Here is a 17585-nt window from a genome sequence, read left to right as displayed (position 1 = left end):
TCCTAAATGTTACACACTTAAGTTGACTCACAGAAACATACAGTTGATATTTAAAGCTCGGGTGGGCAGTTTGAACGTACTCAATGCAAAACCTTCTTTCTCTCTCTTTGCTACCTCGTATCAACTTGTGTGAACGGCAGCAGAAGGAGTTGGTTGCCCTGCAAAACCTCATGCCTTGTGGGGCCCGCTTTCCCGACTTGAGCCTCACTAAGACCCGACTTGTCAGGGGCATGGCAGAGTGCCGCGGGCTTCAGAGGTGCTGTCTAACAGAGGGATATGAGGATGGTGCAGACAAAGGAGTTGTTGGAAATGTATCACCACTGAATCAGGGTTTTTGTCATCTGAAGGGCCATGAATGTGCATCTGCATTTGTACAACAGCCAAAAGGATGGCCTTTGTGAAATAACCTGTGATTGGCCAAAGTCTGAAAACAGAGCCAAGAGGAGGTGCAGAAGTTTACTTTTTTCTCGGACTACTTGAAGTGCAATATGCTGAAATGTTATTATGGATTTTTTGCCAAAAAAAGAAAAGAAAACTGCCTTCACCAGAATTAAATGTGCTGAAAGCATTTTCTTTCAGTAACAGATTTCTAAAGTAAACTTCTTAAACATTTTGCATCGTTTCAAGCCGTCAGACACAAAAACAGCTATGTTAGTAAGTAAAATATGGGACCAACGGTCAGTCCAGCACTTTTGTCCAGACTGTAACATCTCAACAACTGGATGGGTTGCAATGAAATTTGGTACAAACATCCATGGTCCCCAGTGGATGAATCCTATTGATTTTAGTGATCCGCTGACTTTTTATCTAGCACAACGATGAGGTTGATTGTTGATTTGAGTGAAACATAATTGGATGGATTGCAATAAAATTTGGTAGACTTTTCAAGCTCCCCCATGATGAAGTGTAATAACTTTGGTAATCCCATAACTTTATCTCTTTATCATTAGTGCTAATTAGCAAATGTTAGCATGTTAACAGTGCTGCGATGGTGGTGATGGTTAAAATTATACCTGCTAAACAACGGCATGTTACCATTGTCGTTGTGAGGATATTAGCATGCTGATGTTAGCATTTACCTCCAAGTTTTACTGTGTCTAAGTACAGCCTCACAGAGCCGCTAGCATGTCTGTAGATTCTTAGTCTTGTTTAGTATTCACAGCACTTTTCGTCAAGGCTTATGCCACTGAGGATGTCTAAAAGGGAAATTTAAGTTTTTTGAAATGGGGGTCTGTCCTTGAGATAGACACTTAAGTTGCTTGATGGCTGTATTGACCAGACTGTAAGTTTAAATGTGTGTAACTCTGTGAAAATGTCATATAACATTTTCTCAAACATTGCCTGTGGGTTGATTCTGCCATTATTTGTGAAGCTTATTCCCCAACACACATTCCATGATAAATTCTCTCATGACTCCTCTCTGCCTCTCTCACTGTTAACCACAGTTTCAGATGGAAACGCTACAAAAATATCATGTAGCGCACCATATTGGATTGTCCTTTTCGTAAGAAGACGTCTAGCAGGCATCCATTCATATCTCACAGCAATCAGACACCGTGTGTGTGTGTGTGTGTGTGTGTGTGTGTATATGTGTGTGTGCTCATATCAGTGTCTCCTACTGACCATAATTAGCATCGGGAGATCAAAGGAGCACTGTAGCTGTGATATTCAAATGACTAGCAAACAGGTTGTCATTTCATCCCCCAGTCCATTTAGACTGTCAATCAATCTGACACAAAATGGCCTGTTAGAGGCCTCTCTGTGGCGCTCTGTGATGACTTGTTAAACTCATCCAGGCATCTGAAAATCAGAGAGTCACCTCAGCCCTTATCTGTCTGTGTCCTTTATCTTTTTATTGTCACTGATACACTAGCCGCTTGTTATGAGGCGTGTGTGCTTAATTGATACAACCCTGTTAGATTTCCTATCATATGAGAGGGACCATAGGTCATGCAGTTAATATTAATGTCTGTGTGTTTATAACATGTTTGTGTGTTGAGGGGGAGGTTTCCTCCTTAACACCAAGACCTGCTTTCCTTGTTAGCCATTGTCCCCATGGAAACAAGGAGTTAAAGCGCTTTGTGTTTTACCCCAGGAGGGAACGGTTGTAAGACACACATAGACACGCCTGGAGGCAGCTGATAAAATGGAGACACATGTCCACCTCAGACACCACACATGCCATACCGGTGAGGCGGCCAACACTCGTCATTGAAACGGGAGATCAAACTGCAGCTGAAACCTCGTAGCAGGTAGCATTCAAAAGACACCGACCAGGCATCAAACGCAAATCACATACAATGCTGTATGATGAGGATCAAAGTCCATTCTTCCCACCACACTGACTTGAATAGCTGTTGCACTGCTATGCTGGTGCGCCCACAGTATATCTGACACGTTCATGTCAGCTGTCTCAATCTTCTCTGTTGTCTTGATAAGCCTGATCTCTAAAAAGAAGATGCTTAGAGTCCATTTTGTGGTTGTGTGCCAACAGTTATGCCTTTCTTTGCTTTGTGTGGTAAAAGGAGGAAGTAAGCATTGTTCATTGTACTCTTTGTTCATCAGCTGGTTGCCTTTAGTGCTTTGTAGGTAGTGGGTTTTTAGAAATGGTTTGCTGAAAAAAGCTGCCTGCTGCTGAAAACAGTCAACAGCTGTAAAACCAAAACAACACGCTGAAAGGCACTACAACGCTCTGTAGTGCTGCAGAGCTTCACACTGATCATAGTCGACATTTTGGGAATATGTTTGCTAGGAGTAAAATGAGAAGACTGAAACCAATCTTATGCCTGTACAGTAAATATAAAGTTGAAGCCAGCAGCCATTAAGGTTATCTTTGCATAAAGAATGCAAGCATGGGGAAACAGCTAGCCTAGCTCTGTAGAAGGTTAACACAATTTACCAACCAGCACCTTCAAAGCTGACTGACCTGAAAACCTTATATCTCATTTGTTTAATATGTAAAAATGACATACAGTCCATAAAATGAAAGACTGAAGTAGCTCTGAAAATAGAAAAGGTAAGAAAGAGGTGATTTTATTGAGAAATGTAGTTTAATTATGGCATTATGCACTTCATCTCCACATGGATTGTTAGACCACAGATGGATATCATGGATGTTTAGATGTCAGCTCCAGTCCTTTCTCTGTAGCGACTAACTATGAGCTTAAATAAATAAGTTTGAAACATAATGAAGACAGATGTTTCCACGCAGGGCACAGGGTATCACTGAATGATAAGTATATAAATTATGTGGCTCATATGCCATGGCCTCCACAGTTAACACAACTGCACACAGTTTATGGAATGATGTGTTGAGACTTAAAGAAAGTATGCCATTGATCAGTTAAGCTGTTCTGAAAGCTTGTGGTGATCCCTTATAAACCATTGATTTTCGTCTTGTCACCCCTATGCGCATCTGCAAATGTTGAGTGTTTATGTTTCTCCTCTTTCAGGCCTGACTCCAGACAGGCTGGGTCCACCATCTCATGATGCCAGTCCAGTGAGCCCTGAACCAACAACACCGGGAGCCCAGTCTCCTTCCCACCTCCACTATCACAGCAAGGCCCAGCACAGACGTTTCTCCATGGAGGTGAGTGGCAGAAGCTCAAAGTGCAGCTGTAAGACACAGGTTAATACGACAGATGAGGGGTTAACAGGCTCACTTTAGTTTCCGCTCATGCTGTAGTCACATGCTGCCAAGCTTTTCCTCCACAGTAATTTACTTGTTTCTGATTAGCAGGAAACTCTCTAGGTTCAACTGCACATTAAACACATTAAAAGTCAACCTGACATAGATATCAGTGGCACATATAGTGTGTTCTCCTGTTTAAACTCTTCCCAGGAGCCATTTCTCCATTTCCACCTCTGCCAGCTCGATGAGATGAGTCACCTCAGAAGCTTTTAACCCTCCCAACACCACCACATTTTTTATTAGAAATGTGAGTTCACAGTTCCACCCTTTCAGAAAAAGTCCCTGGAGTGAGTGTGATTCACTTTGAGTCTTTCTCATGCTCCACACAACTCGTACCAGACAGTCAAGTGAAGCTATGCCAGGGGGAAGTGAGGGCTCAGGAAGGCATTGGTGCTGTCAAGACAGAAATAATAGTGTGACAGTGAGAGGGCTAGGAGCTTAAACAATCTGGATAGCTTCATTTAACAAGAATGAGAAATGTATGTACCTCTTTCTAATAAAGGGTTTACAAGTAATGGCTGGTAAATTGCTGGTTATGGTTAATCAATGCTTTATAGATCAGTAAGCAATTGATGGGGACAATTGTATGGTTGCCATGATGTGAAAGATCTCTTCAGTTGGAGTATAGACTCTATCCCAGATTATCAGAGCTCTCCCTGCTTTCCAATCGTCTGGGTATTTCTAAATGCAAGGTAGCTGAGCAATAGGCAAGTACACTATTATCAGTATCTGTATCTGTTCAGCCAACTAAATGATCTGTGTTTGTTTGGAAATTGTTAATTTAAGCCTGCAATTGATATGGGTTGATCTGAAGTTGCTATATTAACGAGGACAGATATTGACATCTCTACTCATTTGATACTCTTTAAAAATACATTATCTGTACCGGATATTCATTACAGAGTACTTGTTAAACCCTAGTAGTGCTGGGCTGCTAATAAACATATGCCCTTTAATTGCTATATAGCAAATCACTTTGTAACTTTGTAGCTTTTTAAAACATGGAAAATGGATGTCTCAAGCAATATTATATGGTACATTAGTACATACAACAGTGCTAACAAGCACACAACTTCCGCGTATAACCACCCTAAGGACTTTGGACTGGTTCTGCAATGCAAGATCTTTTTAAAACTACCACCCAGATTTGGTAGCTGGTAGAAAGTCCCCCGTCTCTATCAAGCAAAACATTTACTCACATCTTGTGAGCCTAGCTGGTGTATAACACTGTCTTTTTTGCTAGCTTTTTTGTTAATTCATTAAGAAGACCTTTCCAATTGACAGTTCAACTTACCTCCTGGAAAAGAGCAACAGAGCATTCAGACAACAGTCTCATTAACATTTACATGCCCAGACTTGACTTATTACTCTAGTGGAAGAGCCCTTCATTAATTAATTAATAAAATAATTGATTTCCTAACATTTAAAAGGCCTGCACATGATACACCCACACAGGTGATTTCACTATTGACCGATTAGCCTCATGTCAGGACTGTGCCATGGTGTGAACAGATTGCAGATTGCAACCAAATAAAAGACGCCTTTCAAGTGTGTAGGAGCAACTACGGTGGCTGTGAAACTCGCAAAAGGCCCAATCTAGAGCAGTGGCTTTCAACCTGAGGGTCAGGACCCCTGCTAGGTGTCATCAAAGCTTCACAGGGGGTTGTAAGGGCTTCTTGATTTTAAGGGATGTAAGAAAACCTACAATTATACACAGTAGGCCTATATTTTAACATTTAGTTCAATCCTGAACTTTACTAGAAATGTAAATTGTAAGTAAGTAAGTGAATTGTCTAATAGAACAATGGCCTAGCGTCAGGGACAAGAAAACAATGAACTTGTCAAAAAAGAAGCCTAATAAGTATGTATGATTGTTACAAAACATAATACAGACAAAGTTCCATAAACAGGTAATAAATACAAACTTAATGCAGTTATTAAGTTTACTATTTGGTTTAATTGTAGGCTATAGTTTTGAACATAATATAGAATATCCATAATATATATGTCACTTAGTCAGGGGTCATGAGTTTAGTAAATGATAGAAAAGGGGTCCCTTAAGGAAAAAGGTTGAGAACTACTGATCGAGAACCAGTGTTTGTAGAAACATGGCGGACCAACATGGCAGATTGAAGGCTGTTCATGCCATAGTAGCCATAAGTCGTGATTGTTGTTAAACCATGAATAATGTTAATGTTTGTACTGAAGATTTACAGTCTAAACAGGTGGCTAAACTCTACATCCACAACAGACAGATAAATAGATAGCAGTCTGTTGTGACCTCTGACCTCTGTGTCTGCTGACTTCTTGCAGGACGTCAGTAAGCGCATGTCTCTGCCCATGGACATCCGCCTTCCTCCAGAGTTTCTCAAGAAACTGCAGCTGGAGAGTGACAACTCACCGCTCTGCAAACCTCTCAGTCGCATGTCTCGACGTGCTTCACTGGTTAGTGCTCTACAGTATATTACTACATATGTATCTATCTATCTGTGATATATTAGAATCGCATGCAAATAACCATAGGCATATAAAGTGTTGTCATGACAGTGGTCAATATTTCAGGTCATATTGGCCGCTGTAAGGCTTTTTGTTCATCTAACTCTCATATAAATCTAATTTTAGCAATCATATTGGTTTCTTGTTTATTTTGCAATCCATTTGATAGATTCTTGGCTCATTTTACAGAGCATATTTCCTCTCTGCAAATTACTAGTCCTCTTATCTTCCCTCCCTGTTATTACTATTACTTGGTAAATGGACCTGTACATGTATAGCGCCTTTCTAGTCTTCCGACCACTCAAAGAGGTTTTACACTACGTCCAAAGCCCATCGAACAGACAAACTAATGATTCGATACCATGTCAGCACACCGGATGCACAGCATCGGGGGAGCATTTTGGGGTTCAGTATCTTGCTCATCTTCGATATCTTCGATATGTGTGCAGGAGCCGGGGATCGAACCAACAACCTTCCTATTAGGGGAGGACCATTCTGCCTCTTGAGCCACCATAGGACATAGTATTTAAGTCGCTGTGTATATTTTAGGCTAGCATACATGACGGAGCGAGAGAGAAGAAGAGACGACGTGAGAAAGAGAGAGAGAGGAGGAGGAGGAGATTCGGGGATCAGCCGGCCAATTCTCGCACCCTCCTCTGCTGGTGAGAAGACTCAGATGGCTGGCGGAGGAGGGGGGAAATCGTCGCTCCGGTTCCGCATTATTTTTTAACCGCCTACAGGTGGTTGAACGGAATAAGCGACGGCGCGGAGCGAGGGCGTGTCGGTCAGACCAGTTCTGATAACTGCAGCAGGTTCTTCTCACTCACTTATAAAGAGAAATGTTTTCCCAGCAAAGCAACGTTTACACGGAACAACACAACAGTAACGTAAGTTAACTGTAACTGTTCTTTGGAAACTTATATGAGGAAAAAAAATTACCTCAGCTGTACCTACGTGGAGAAGCGTCTGTCCTCCTGGTCTTGTCCTCCCGCCTTCCTACGGGGACTCTTCCGTTTACATTTCTGGCGCCAACTCACGAGTGTTTGTGATCCAAAAATCACCGCGACGTGCAGCCTCCGGGACCGGAGAATCAGTTTACTTTCCACCGGAAAACATTCTCCGTCTTGCGAGTGAGGGAGTCAGACAGTCGTCCAGTCTTACTGCTGGTGATTATGTAATATGTAATTTTAGAGTGAAAAACGTAACTTCGTTCCACTTTTCCAGGGATGTTTTGGTGGGTCCAGGATCTCAATCACTACACATTAGGGCTTCTGCAGTGATTGGCTCTGGTGCGCACGTGGCTATGGGTGGCTATCGTGGTTAATTGCTAGCGGAATTTCGTTAAATGAATTTATTTGAATAATTTCATTAACGGTATGTTTGGTAGTCAAAAACAAAGCCGACGTTTTGCACACCCTTTTAAACCACACAGCAGCCGCATGTTCGAAACTCTCAGGGGTCAGTTCTGATCCTGAATCTTGCAGAGATATTTGACCCCCCACACACACACAGACAGACAGACAGAGATTTCTTGCTTTATAGATAAATAATCAGTATATTACTTTCTTAAATTTTTTCCCCAGTTTTCAATTATGAGGCTTTTTTTCCTGCCAGGTTAAAAGAGCACACAAGGATTTGTGTTTAATAAACTTAAAAAATAGTAAACTAAAGTATGCAAAGGTGATTTTTTGACTCAGGAGAGAATCAGTGATTTGTCTTTTTTCTTTTTGTCTCTAGTCTGACATAGGCTTTGGAAAACTGGAGACATACGTGAAGCTTGGCAAACTGGGTGAGGTATGTCAATTAGTTACTCACACATTCACCTTTAAACATTTTTCAGACACTCGGTGGAAACAGTTGACGTGTAGCCCAGTGAGAGATGACTGTTCAATTGCAACGCCTACTGCAGACACTGAGCAATTACTTGACGCTAGACGGAACTTCTATAACTATCGATAACTATCAAACACCGATAAAGCATCTCTCTGGTGTATAATATTGACCTCGCTGACCACAAGTTGTCTGCGACTCTTCATTATACTTAACTGGTTTTCTGTCAAACCTCTCAGGGGAGAACAGAGTCTGTCGAAACAGATACAAAATACAGCTTTGTTTACATGTCTAAACAAGACAGACGACAGTATGCCCATGTGTCTATTTTCTTGCATCAGTTGGAGTTGGCTGGTGCATCTTAACAAGAATAATGACGTGTCTTAACAGTTATACGGAAAATTAACTTGACACTCGATGTTGCACTAGAGCCCCAGCATCTCAGACCAAAACAATGGGATAGAAACTAATAATAAATAAAGCTTACCAAAACCATCTTTGTGAGCTAACGTTAATCCCTGTGGAAGATTCATTGACATATATAGAGGTGGATGACAGCTCTCCAAAAGTGAAGCCAAAACATCTTGATTGCCTCCTGGTGGCTGACTGCTGTATAGGTCATAAAGCTTTTTAGGTAGTTCTCATCATGCAAGTGTTCATTTTTCTGATAGGTCCATAGACAAAACGTGAATTTTACCTTGCATATCATTGTAACTTAATTCAAAGTGGACATAAACAAAATAAAACTCAACAAAACCATCTTTGTTAGTCTTTCCACTGTTTCAATAACCACCAGCTCTGCTCTGGTTAAAATAAATCTTTAATTTACTAATGTAGATAAGAAAAACAGCAGTTTCAGTTGCCCTACAGATGCACACAGCCAGACTGACTATGTACACAAACTACAGAGAGGCTGCAATAGCAACACAGGCAGAGGGAGTGTGATGTCATTCTCTGCTCAGGATGACATGACTCCACTATATCTTTATATACATATAACTTTTAAATCTGTATTTACAATATGTGCTCCACCATGTACTCTGTGAGATCATAATGCACTGTCGTGCTGTGGATGAGGAGGGCTTTAAGATTGCACAATGCACTTACATCGCACACCCTTCATCTGGAATGATTAGTGACAGAAGCTGTCTGCATTAGTCTCAGTCACAAGGCTCGGCAGCAGATAACAGCACCGTTAAATGATCGAAAAGAGCTGCTGTTGTTGTCAATTTTTTTTGGGATTTGCGCATGTTGCCATTATACAAGTATCCCATTTATTAATGTTCTTTTTCTCAATACCTGAAAAGATTTGCTCTCTTTTCAGCCTGCAGTAGTGGATCTGCTCACTTATTAGAACAATCAACAACATAATGATAGAAGAATTGTCAGCATTGGAAGGACAGAATATAAGAAGGATAATCATGAGTTAGGAAGATGTGCTGTCATAGTCAGTAAACGAGAAATCCCAATAATCAGATCCCAAAGAAATAAATATGCACTTAATTAATGGATTAAATCAAAGCCAGCTCGAGACGCTTGCATTATGTTGATGTAATGTTTTGATGCTGCTCATGGATGATAGCGGTTAAAACTTCTAACCTCATTCAGTCAGATGGAATTACTTATCTACTGCAATACTTTATATTTATGTGCTATGGATGAAAAAGTAAACAGACAGTGAAAGTAAACAGATTCATAGTAACTTCATTAATCTATTGCTAATAATAGAAAAAAGACAAACCTACTGGCTTTTGTATAACAGTTCTTCAGAATATCGAATCATCAGTGTCAACAGAGTTGTGTGTGTGAGTTTGTGTGTGTGTTTGTGTTCACAGGGGACGTATGCCACAGTGTTCAAAGGGCGAAGCAAACTAACAGAGAACCTGGTGGCGTTAAAAGAGATTCGGCTGGAGCACGAGGAGGGGGCACCTTGCACAGCTATCAGAGAAGGTACACACACACACACACACATACATATTTCCCAGTCCAGGAGTGCTGCCCTCGGTGGATAATGATTCCATTTAAGGGCAAGTCGTACTACAAGGAAGTGACTGAAGCACATTTTAATTTGCCACTTTGTCTTAAATATAGCCTAATGTACATTCACTTGTGGGGGATTGTTGCTGTGTCACTTATTACGGACATATGGTGGACTTGCCTTGTGCTCTGTGTTTTATTGATTTTAATCTAACTGCACCTTTGGTTATCACAAAAAAAAAATACTTTTAAAGCAGATTTTTACAAAATGAACTTTTTGTCATATTTGCTAAAACTTTACTACTAAACTACTACTAAACTTGACATGTGCTGTTGCATTAATTGATACATAGTTCATAGTTACACCTTAATCTCATCACACTTGGATTATTACTTTTGCCTTAAAAGTGATCATTAAAATTTCTAAATCCACTCTACAGGCAGTCAGTGCAGAGATTAAAAGGGTGTTCTCTTTTTCTGGTACCTGTTAAAATCCTGGTGGCTGCATTTTGAATCAGTTGTAGGGAGGAGGGGGACTAATTGCTGCACACAGAGAAAGGGGAGTTGCAGTAATCTAGGCGAGATGAATAAAAAGCATGAATGACTGACTGTTTCCAGATTTTTGGTTGAGAGAAATGGCTTAATCTTGCAGATTTTCCTTAGTTGAAAAAAAAGCATGACTGTATGACTGTATTTTATGTGGCTGTTCAATGAGAGGTTGCTGTCAAAGAGAAATCACAAAGGTTTCTGCACTGTGGAGTAATAAAACTGTATGAATCTAGCATGCATAGCAAATAGCACCTGCCCTAATTCCGACCCTTTTCACCTTAAACCTCTGTTAGAGCTAATCTGTATCCCAAATCCATACTGAAAAAATATATAAGTAAGATATAAAACAGTCAGTGTGAATAAATAGAGCACCTTGATTTGTGAGTGTGCTGTTGATAGACACTTTAGTCCTGCAGTGCAATGCATAAATGGAGGAACTACTGAGCTGGAACAAAAAATTAAAACACCTCCAGGAACACCTCTGAAAACAACAACAAATAACCATTTTTAGAACCAGATTTTTGGAAAAACATTTTTCCATCTCTTTATTAAGTTTCACTGACATTTTAAAGTCAATTGATATATTAGTATGGAACTGGTTTACGGTTTAAGGTAGGCCTCAGACAATGATCTCTAGATTTAAGTGATTTCTCAAGGACAAATTGTCAAATTATGGTGTGTGTACCACTGGTGGTACGCGAGCTGCCTCTAGTGGTATACAGAAGAATCTCTGAAATATATATATATATATTTTATTCTATAAATGAATTCAAGAACATAATACTATGAAAATACTACAAAAGTTGAAATGAAAAAACTTAAAAGTATGTTCTGGGGTGTTCTGATTGTTTTGCCATAGTTTCTACTGTTGATGTTGTCGTTCTGGAGGCACATTTTAGATAAACAGCACAACTCATCTCTCCTTTCTCTGTCCACACAGTGTCTCTACTGAAGAACCTCAAACACGCCAACATCGTCACGCTGCACGACATCATCCACACCGAACGCTGCCTCACTCTGGTGTTTGAGTATCTTGTGAGTACATGGACAGTTCAGCATGCAGCCACTCAGAAGATGTCGACCTCAGTTACATGAGTGGAATGTGGATAGGTGTGAGTGTGAACACTGTGTCTGTTGTGTCTTCCAGGACAGTGATCTTAAACAGTACCTGGACAACTGTGGGAATCTCATGAGCATGCATAACGTCAAGGTGAGCCGACGGCGTGAAGATGACTCAGCAGCAGCATTAGATGTCTCACTGTATACCAGAGGGACACTTTACATATGTGCAAAGACATCATTTTAACCCATATCACGTTGGCTTTCATTGAAATGAATTAATTTAGTCATTTAATAGGGAGTTTTTATTTTAAACACTCCTCTAGTCCCTCGCCACCACACATACACAGACCCAGCATTTGCAGCTGCTCATTTTGAAGCCAAAAAGCAAATAATGAAGCAGAATTAATTTTGCATGGTAGCCATGGAGTCCTGGAATTTAATCAATCAAATTAATTCACACAAAATCATTACTTCACACATGTGCACAAATCTAAATAGAATGACAGGGCAGTCCCGGTTTACCATTACATGTCAGTCACGCAGCCAAGCATCTGATTTTCTGAAAAAAATAAAATAAAATAAAAACATGGTGAAAACCCCAGATGGTTGTTTAACAATACTTACTGTTCTGGTATTTTCAGATTCAAGCAATTCTGTTTCACACCTGAGGTCCTTCCTAATATCTGGAAGAATCATTACCATCCCATAATGTTCTAATGTAATGGAAATGTTGTTCACTACTCCAGTAAATAGGATGAACCACAGACACAAGTTGGCAACTGGAGATATTTCTTGTTCCCTCCGCTCAGAGACACTCAGACGCTCAGCTCTGAACCAGAGTGCTAACGTTATGCTAGCATGATTCAAAGTCAATAACACTGCGTATGATTGACAAACAATAAGTGTTATAAGGTATATATATTATGATATATACAGATTTTATTTTCATTCAGTTTATGTTAGCACATTAATTTAGAACTGTGTACAGTTTCACTGCAACTACTTAGTTGTTATCCTACATCACTGAACACCCAGCAGCCAATCAGAATTGAGTATTCACGCAACTATTGGTATAATTTGTGTTGAAATATAAAATACTGGAAATAAAAATCAGTGTATACTAATATAACTGATAATAAAATGTACTTATCACACAAACTAAGCAAGGACACATGTCACTTCCAGCTACCATCTTTGTTTGGGTTTGGAAAATTGTTATATGGTTACATTCTTATAAGAGTCTCTAAGGGATTCTGGGAAAACCCTTCAGAACAGCTGTGTTTAATGACCCTCTGTGTTTTTTGCCATGTGTAGGCTGTAATGACAAGCACAAACTGGGACTGAGTGATATATATTACATTTTTATTCTATGATTATGTTGGATTTCTGCTGTTATTCCACGAGTTACTCCCCAAAATTGAGAATGTGAATGTATTTCATTGTATCAGTTGCAGGCCTAAGGCAACAGGAGGAGTCAGAGGGTTAAGGGGAGACTTGAATAGGAGGAGACAAATTCTGTTCCTTTCTTGATGGAGGGCAATAAAGGTCATAGGTTACAGGTTTATTCCCAACTATGGAACCTACAGTAGTTTTAAAATCCATGTCCCATTATAATCACATATACAGATGTCTAATGTTTGATCTTCATTTTCCAATTTCCATTTTTCTACTACAGATCTTCATGTTCCAGCTGCTGCGTGGTCTTTCCTACTGTCACAAGAGGAAAATCCTCCACAGAGACCTAAAGCCTCAGAACCTGCTCATCAACGACAAGGGCGAGCTCAAACTGGCCGACTTTGGTAAGAAAAACAGCCGTGCGCTCACATGCGGCGTATACAGACATCAACAAATGCAAATGTGGTCGTAAAGCCACAGACTCTTGGGAATAGGATAGCACATTTCCTGCCACAATCGCTTTCCAATTATATTTTACTGCCACTCGGAGATCTCCTTTCCTGATTACTTTAGCACCCTTACTTCCTGTATCCTAGCAACTGTGCCCCTCTCTCTGAATTTTCTCAATTTTGTGCTGGATATGGGTTGATAAACCCACCGGTATTCCCCTATTTTTTACCTGTTTTAACTAAAAACGGCATATGCGCTGATAGAGGGACTATATGAGACTTATTGCATCCTACTGTTTCATTCTACACCTGTGGAGACACAAAATACTTGACATTTAGAGGAAACTGTGGTACAAAGGCAAAGTGAAAGAGGTTGAATGTTTGCACAAAGAGCAGGCTCGCTAAAATAGCCTTATGAAAGCCCTTCTGACTCACATTGTTAAAATCTTGACCATTTTGTGTTGTCCAGGTTTGGCAAGGGCCAAGTCCGTTCCCACTAAGACCTACTCTAATGAGGTGGTAACTCTATGGTATCGACCCCCTGATGTGCTGCTGGGCTCTACAGAATACTCCACACCCATCGACATGTGGTGAGTACAGAATTTTGTTCATTTCTGTGAAGAAAATTAAATAGAATTGACCAAGAAACATGGGAACACAAAGATTTAACACACAGGTAACACAAATGTCCGATAAGTGCTGTGCACCTAGCTGTAATGAAGCTGAGATGCTTTATCATGAACCCTGCAACCTTAAAAAAGGCTGAATGAAAATGTGTTACATTTGTCAATACTAGGCCTATCTGTAAATTATATGACCATTTGGAGCATCTGTAATGTCAAGAAAAACTCCTGAAAAATCTCCTGGAAAAATAATTCTTAAAAAGAGTGGGAACCCTGTCAGGGACCCTTTCAGGATCAACTGATTGTACGTATTTTAGAGAGAATTTTGTGTTTGGATCAATTAAAATACACAAAATCCAAAAGAGACACATTGCTGCCCTGATCGCTATGTCTGTAACTTAGACATTTAAGACACTGAGTTCCTCATAGAGTTTGTAATGGGAAAAATTTTGAAAATGTGAACTCACCAGATGGTGTGCAATCTTCTTAACAACTTATAAAGTAGATAAAAACAACCCCATTAACACTACAACTCCTTGCTCACTGACTGGGGTGTTGCTCATCAGCCACTGGTGGAGGGCATATTAGAGTAACACTAATGAGCTGACTGACCACACTGGTCGGGGGGGCAAGGAAGAAATCTTGCCATTTTTGAGTTTACTCGGTTTACAATGAACTTTTTTTTGGTTGGAGAGTATAATTTTACAAATCTTATAAGTTGCTAAGAAGATTGCCTACCATAGTTTGAGTTACATGAGATGGTTATTCAGGACTGTGACACATAGTATGACAGCCCTGGGTCTGGGCTAAGTGTTGCCACATGTGTATTGCTTTTGTATTGTTGGATGTACTGTGTTATATTGATGTTTTTAAACAAGCATATTAGTTTGAAAGTCTTAGTAAGATCTAAAGGCCCATATGTGTAGACCTTTTTTTTTTTTTTACTTTTGGGAATATGCTGGTAGTATTAATCATCTCATCTGACCCAGAGAAACTGAGAACAAATGGGTTGAAAGGACCACATAGACCAGGCTTCAACCTTTTATAACTTAAGGCCCACATCTGATTGTTGAAAAAAAAACAAAACTGAGGACCATCTTTACAAATAAATTATACAACAAAAGGAGAAGTCTTGACCGAAATTAATATATACCATATAGCTAGCTATCAAAGAGGCTTTTGACTTAATCAGGGCTGCATGACATGGTAAAAACATTATATTGCAATTATTTTGTCAGGTTAAATTTTGGGGGTTCTGTACCAACATGTTTTCTTAAGTCTGGAGAGATTTGTAGACCAGGGCATCTCTGCAGCACTACAGTACTTAATTATAATGCTGCTTTTTCACACATTTCATGATTTATTAAAAAAAACTACAGCGGCATATTGCACTTGGCCTTGCGATTTCGATAATATTTCAATTGTACAGCCCTATTGTTAATGTTGTGATGACTTTCTGTTGTCCCTGTAGCCAGTCCCTTTTCTTTCCCAACACATCCCGAGTGCTTTGTGTTTAAGTGTCTCTGAAGCTTTGATGGTTTTAGCGCCTCATTTGGTAGGATTTCACAACATTCAACACACTGTGCTATCAGCTCAGCATCACTGTCTGCTATTTTTAATCAAAACTGAATGCAATCAGGGTCACATTTCCTCACCACAAGCTTTTACCAAGAGCTTTTACTGGCACAGGTAGTCTACCACATCACTTTTTCATTTAAAAAACAATCCATCTTGTGTCCCTGCATGCAAGGGAACGCATGGAGCTGACAGTGGCAAAACCTAATGATGTGTCATGATTGGTTCAGTATTTATTGCACATTTAGATAAGCTTTGTAAATTACCAAAAAGATTATAATTTTCTTATTATGTAAGTCCAGGTAAAATGAAAAATGTCATTTTAACTCTGTCAAACAAAATGTGACGTGTGCTCAAGTAAGCATGAAATAACCAATTTCAATTAATAATAATATGACATTCATCTGTCAATCAATAGTAGTAGATAGTAGATGGTAGATACAGTGCTTCCATTTCTGCCAATAGATCCCCCTAAATGTTACACACTGGACCTTAAATCAATTAAATTTAACCATTTGGCAGTACTGCTGACTCCCACCAGTGGGCCAGTACACCTGTTTTTTTGTTTTAAGCTGAACTCCCCAATGCACACAGGGCACCTAAAACACAAATGTTATCCCTGGTAAGGAGCTGTGCTTTTTTTACTTGGTAAATTAGATGAATGTCTAACAGCTTGAGGATCGTCCAGGATTTCCATGAATCATGCATATCTATTCAAATCTCCCAGGTTATTAGCAGAGATATGAGTCACTAGCCATACAATGAAGCGTAATTCATCTGCATTCACTCTCCTTTTGTGTTTTTGCTCATTAGCAGTTTGCCATGGTGAGAAAACCCTCACAGTTTCAGTAAACCACAGAGGATTAAATGTGGCTCTCTAGCAACACGCCAGCCTTTTATGAGCTCACCTAGCTACATATCCTCTCATCACGCCACAGGGCGCCTCTCCAACACACCATCCTGGATGGAACAAAAGACTGCACTGTGCCCACTTACACCATACATGTTTGCACTTATGATCAGCTCTCTTTGAAGTGTGTGTAAGTGTGTGTGTGTGTGTGTGTGGGTGTGTGTGTGTGTGTTTGTTGAACACAGCCTCACCTAGACTTCTATAATGTTGGATGACTCTTTGTTGTTTGCTCTTCCTCCACCTACTGTATCTTCATTTCCTCCCTCCTCCTCCAGGGGCGTGGGCTGTATCCTGTATGAGATGGCAACAGGTCGTCCCATGTTTCCTGGTGCCACAATCAAGGAGGAGCTACACCTAATTTTTAGGCTCATGGGTAAGATAGCTGCACGTTATGATAATATCCTAGAGTAAAATAAGTGACAGTGCCCTGTGACAGCAGACGATATATTTCATTTCTTTGTATTCCAGGTACTCCAACAGAAGAGACTTGGCCTGGTACCAGTAGTAATGAGGAGTTTAGGTCTTACCTCTTTCCTCAATACAGACCTCAAGCTCTCATCAACCATGTGCCCAGGTAACACTAACCCACGCCCTGTTTACACCTGACATCAACATGCACTTTGGGTGGTCCAATCACAAATGCATGTTAATGCCGTGTGTAAACAGGGACTAATTTCACTATCTGTTCAGCTGCGTGGTGTCTGAAGGGTAGATACTGATGTCACCATGCTAAAATGCTGATGTTTAACAGGCATAATGTTTTTCCATGATCACCATATTAGCATGGTTACAATTGCGTATTAGCACTAAATGCAAAGTATAGCTGAAGTCCAGTCAGTCCATCCAATAGTTGTCAGGACATTTCACTCAAAACAAATGTGAACCTCATGGTGGCACTAGAGTAAAATCAGGAGTTCACCAAAGTCAGTAGGATTCATCATCTGGGAACCATGACTGCCTGTATAATTATAGAGATAATTCACTGGATAAGTTAAAGCTTTGCCTGTTGGTGGCGCTAGATAAAAAGT

The 17585-nt window shown here is 40.0% G+C and overlaps 1 protein-coding gene across 1 annotated transcript in view; it reads left to right on the top strand.

Moving 5' to 3' along the window:
• LOC118328085 (cyclin-dependent kinase 18-like) overlaps window positions 1-17585 on the top strand; it is a 50510-nt gene that overhangs the window by 26437 nt on the left and 6488 nt on the right. The window contains exons 3-12 of the mRNA XM_035661688.1: window positions 3453-3589; window positions 6005-6136; window positions 7925-7981; window positions 9853-9967; window positions 11484-11578; window positions 11691-11753; window positions 13281-13404; window positions 13919-14039; window positions 16833-16930; window positions 17026-17131. Of these exons, the coding sequence (XP_035517581.1) occupies window positions 3453-3589; window positions 6005-6136; window positions 7925-7981; window positions 9853-9967; window positions 11484-11578; window positions 11691-11753; window positions 13281-13404; window positions 13919-14039; window positions 16833-16930; window positions 17026-17131 (1048 nt within the window). The remainder of the gene's footprint in view (window positions 1-3452; window positions 3590-6004; window positions 6137-7924; window positions 7982-9852; window positions 9968-11483; window positions 11579-11690; window positions 11754-13280; window positions 13405-13918; window positions 14040-16832; window positions 16931-17025; window positions 17132-17585) is intronic.

This window comes from Morone saxatilis, unplaced genomic scaffold (genome assembly GCF_004916995.1).
Source record: "Morone saxatilis isolate NCDOM2014 unplaced genomic scaffold, NCSU_SB_2.0 Contig18, whole genome shotgun sequence".
In the NCBI taxonomy this organism is placed as follows: domain Eukaryota; kingdom Metazoa; phylum Chordata; class Actinopteri; family Moronidae; genus Morone; species Morone saxatilis.
The sequence above is the reverse complement of the archived record's forward strand: the minus strand, read 5'-3'. Positions and strand labels throughout refer to the sequence as shown.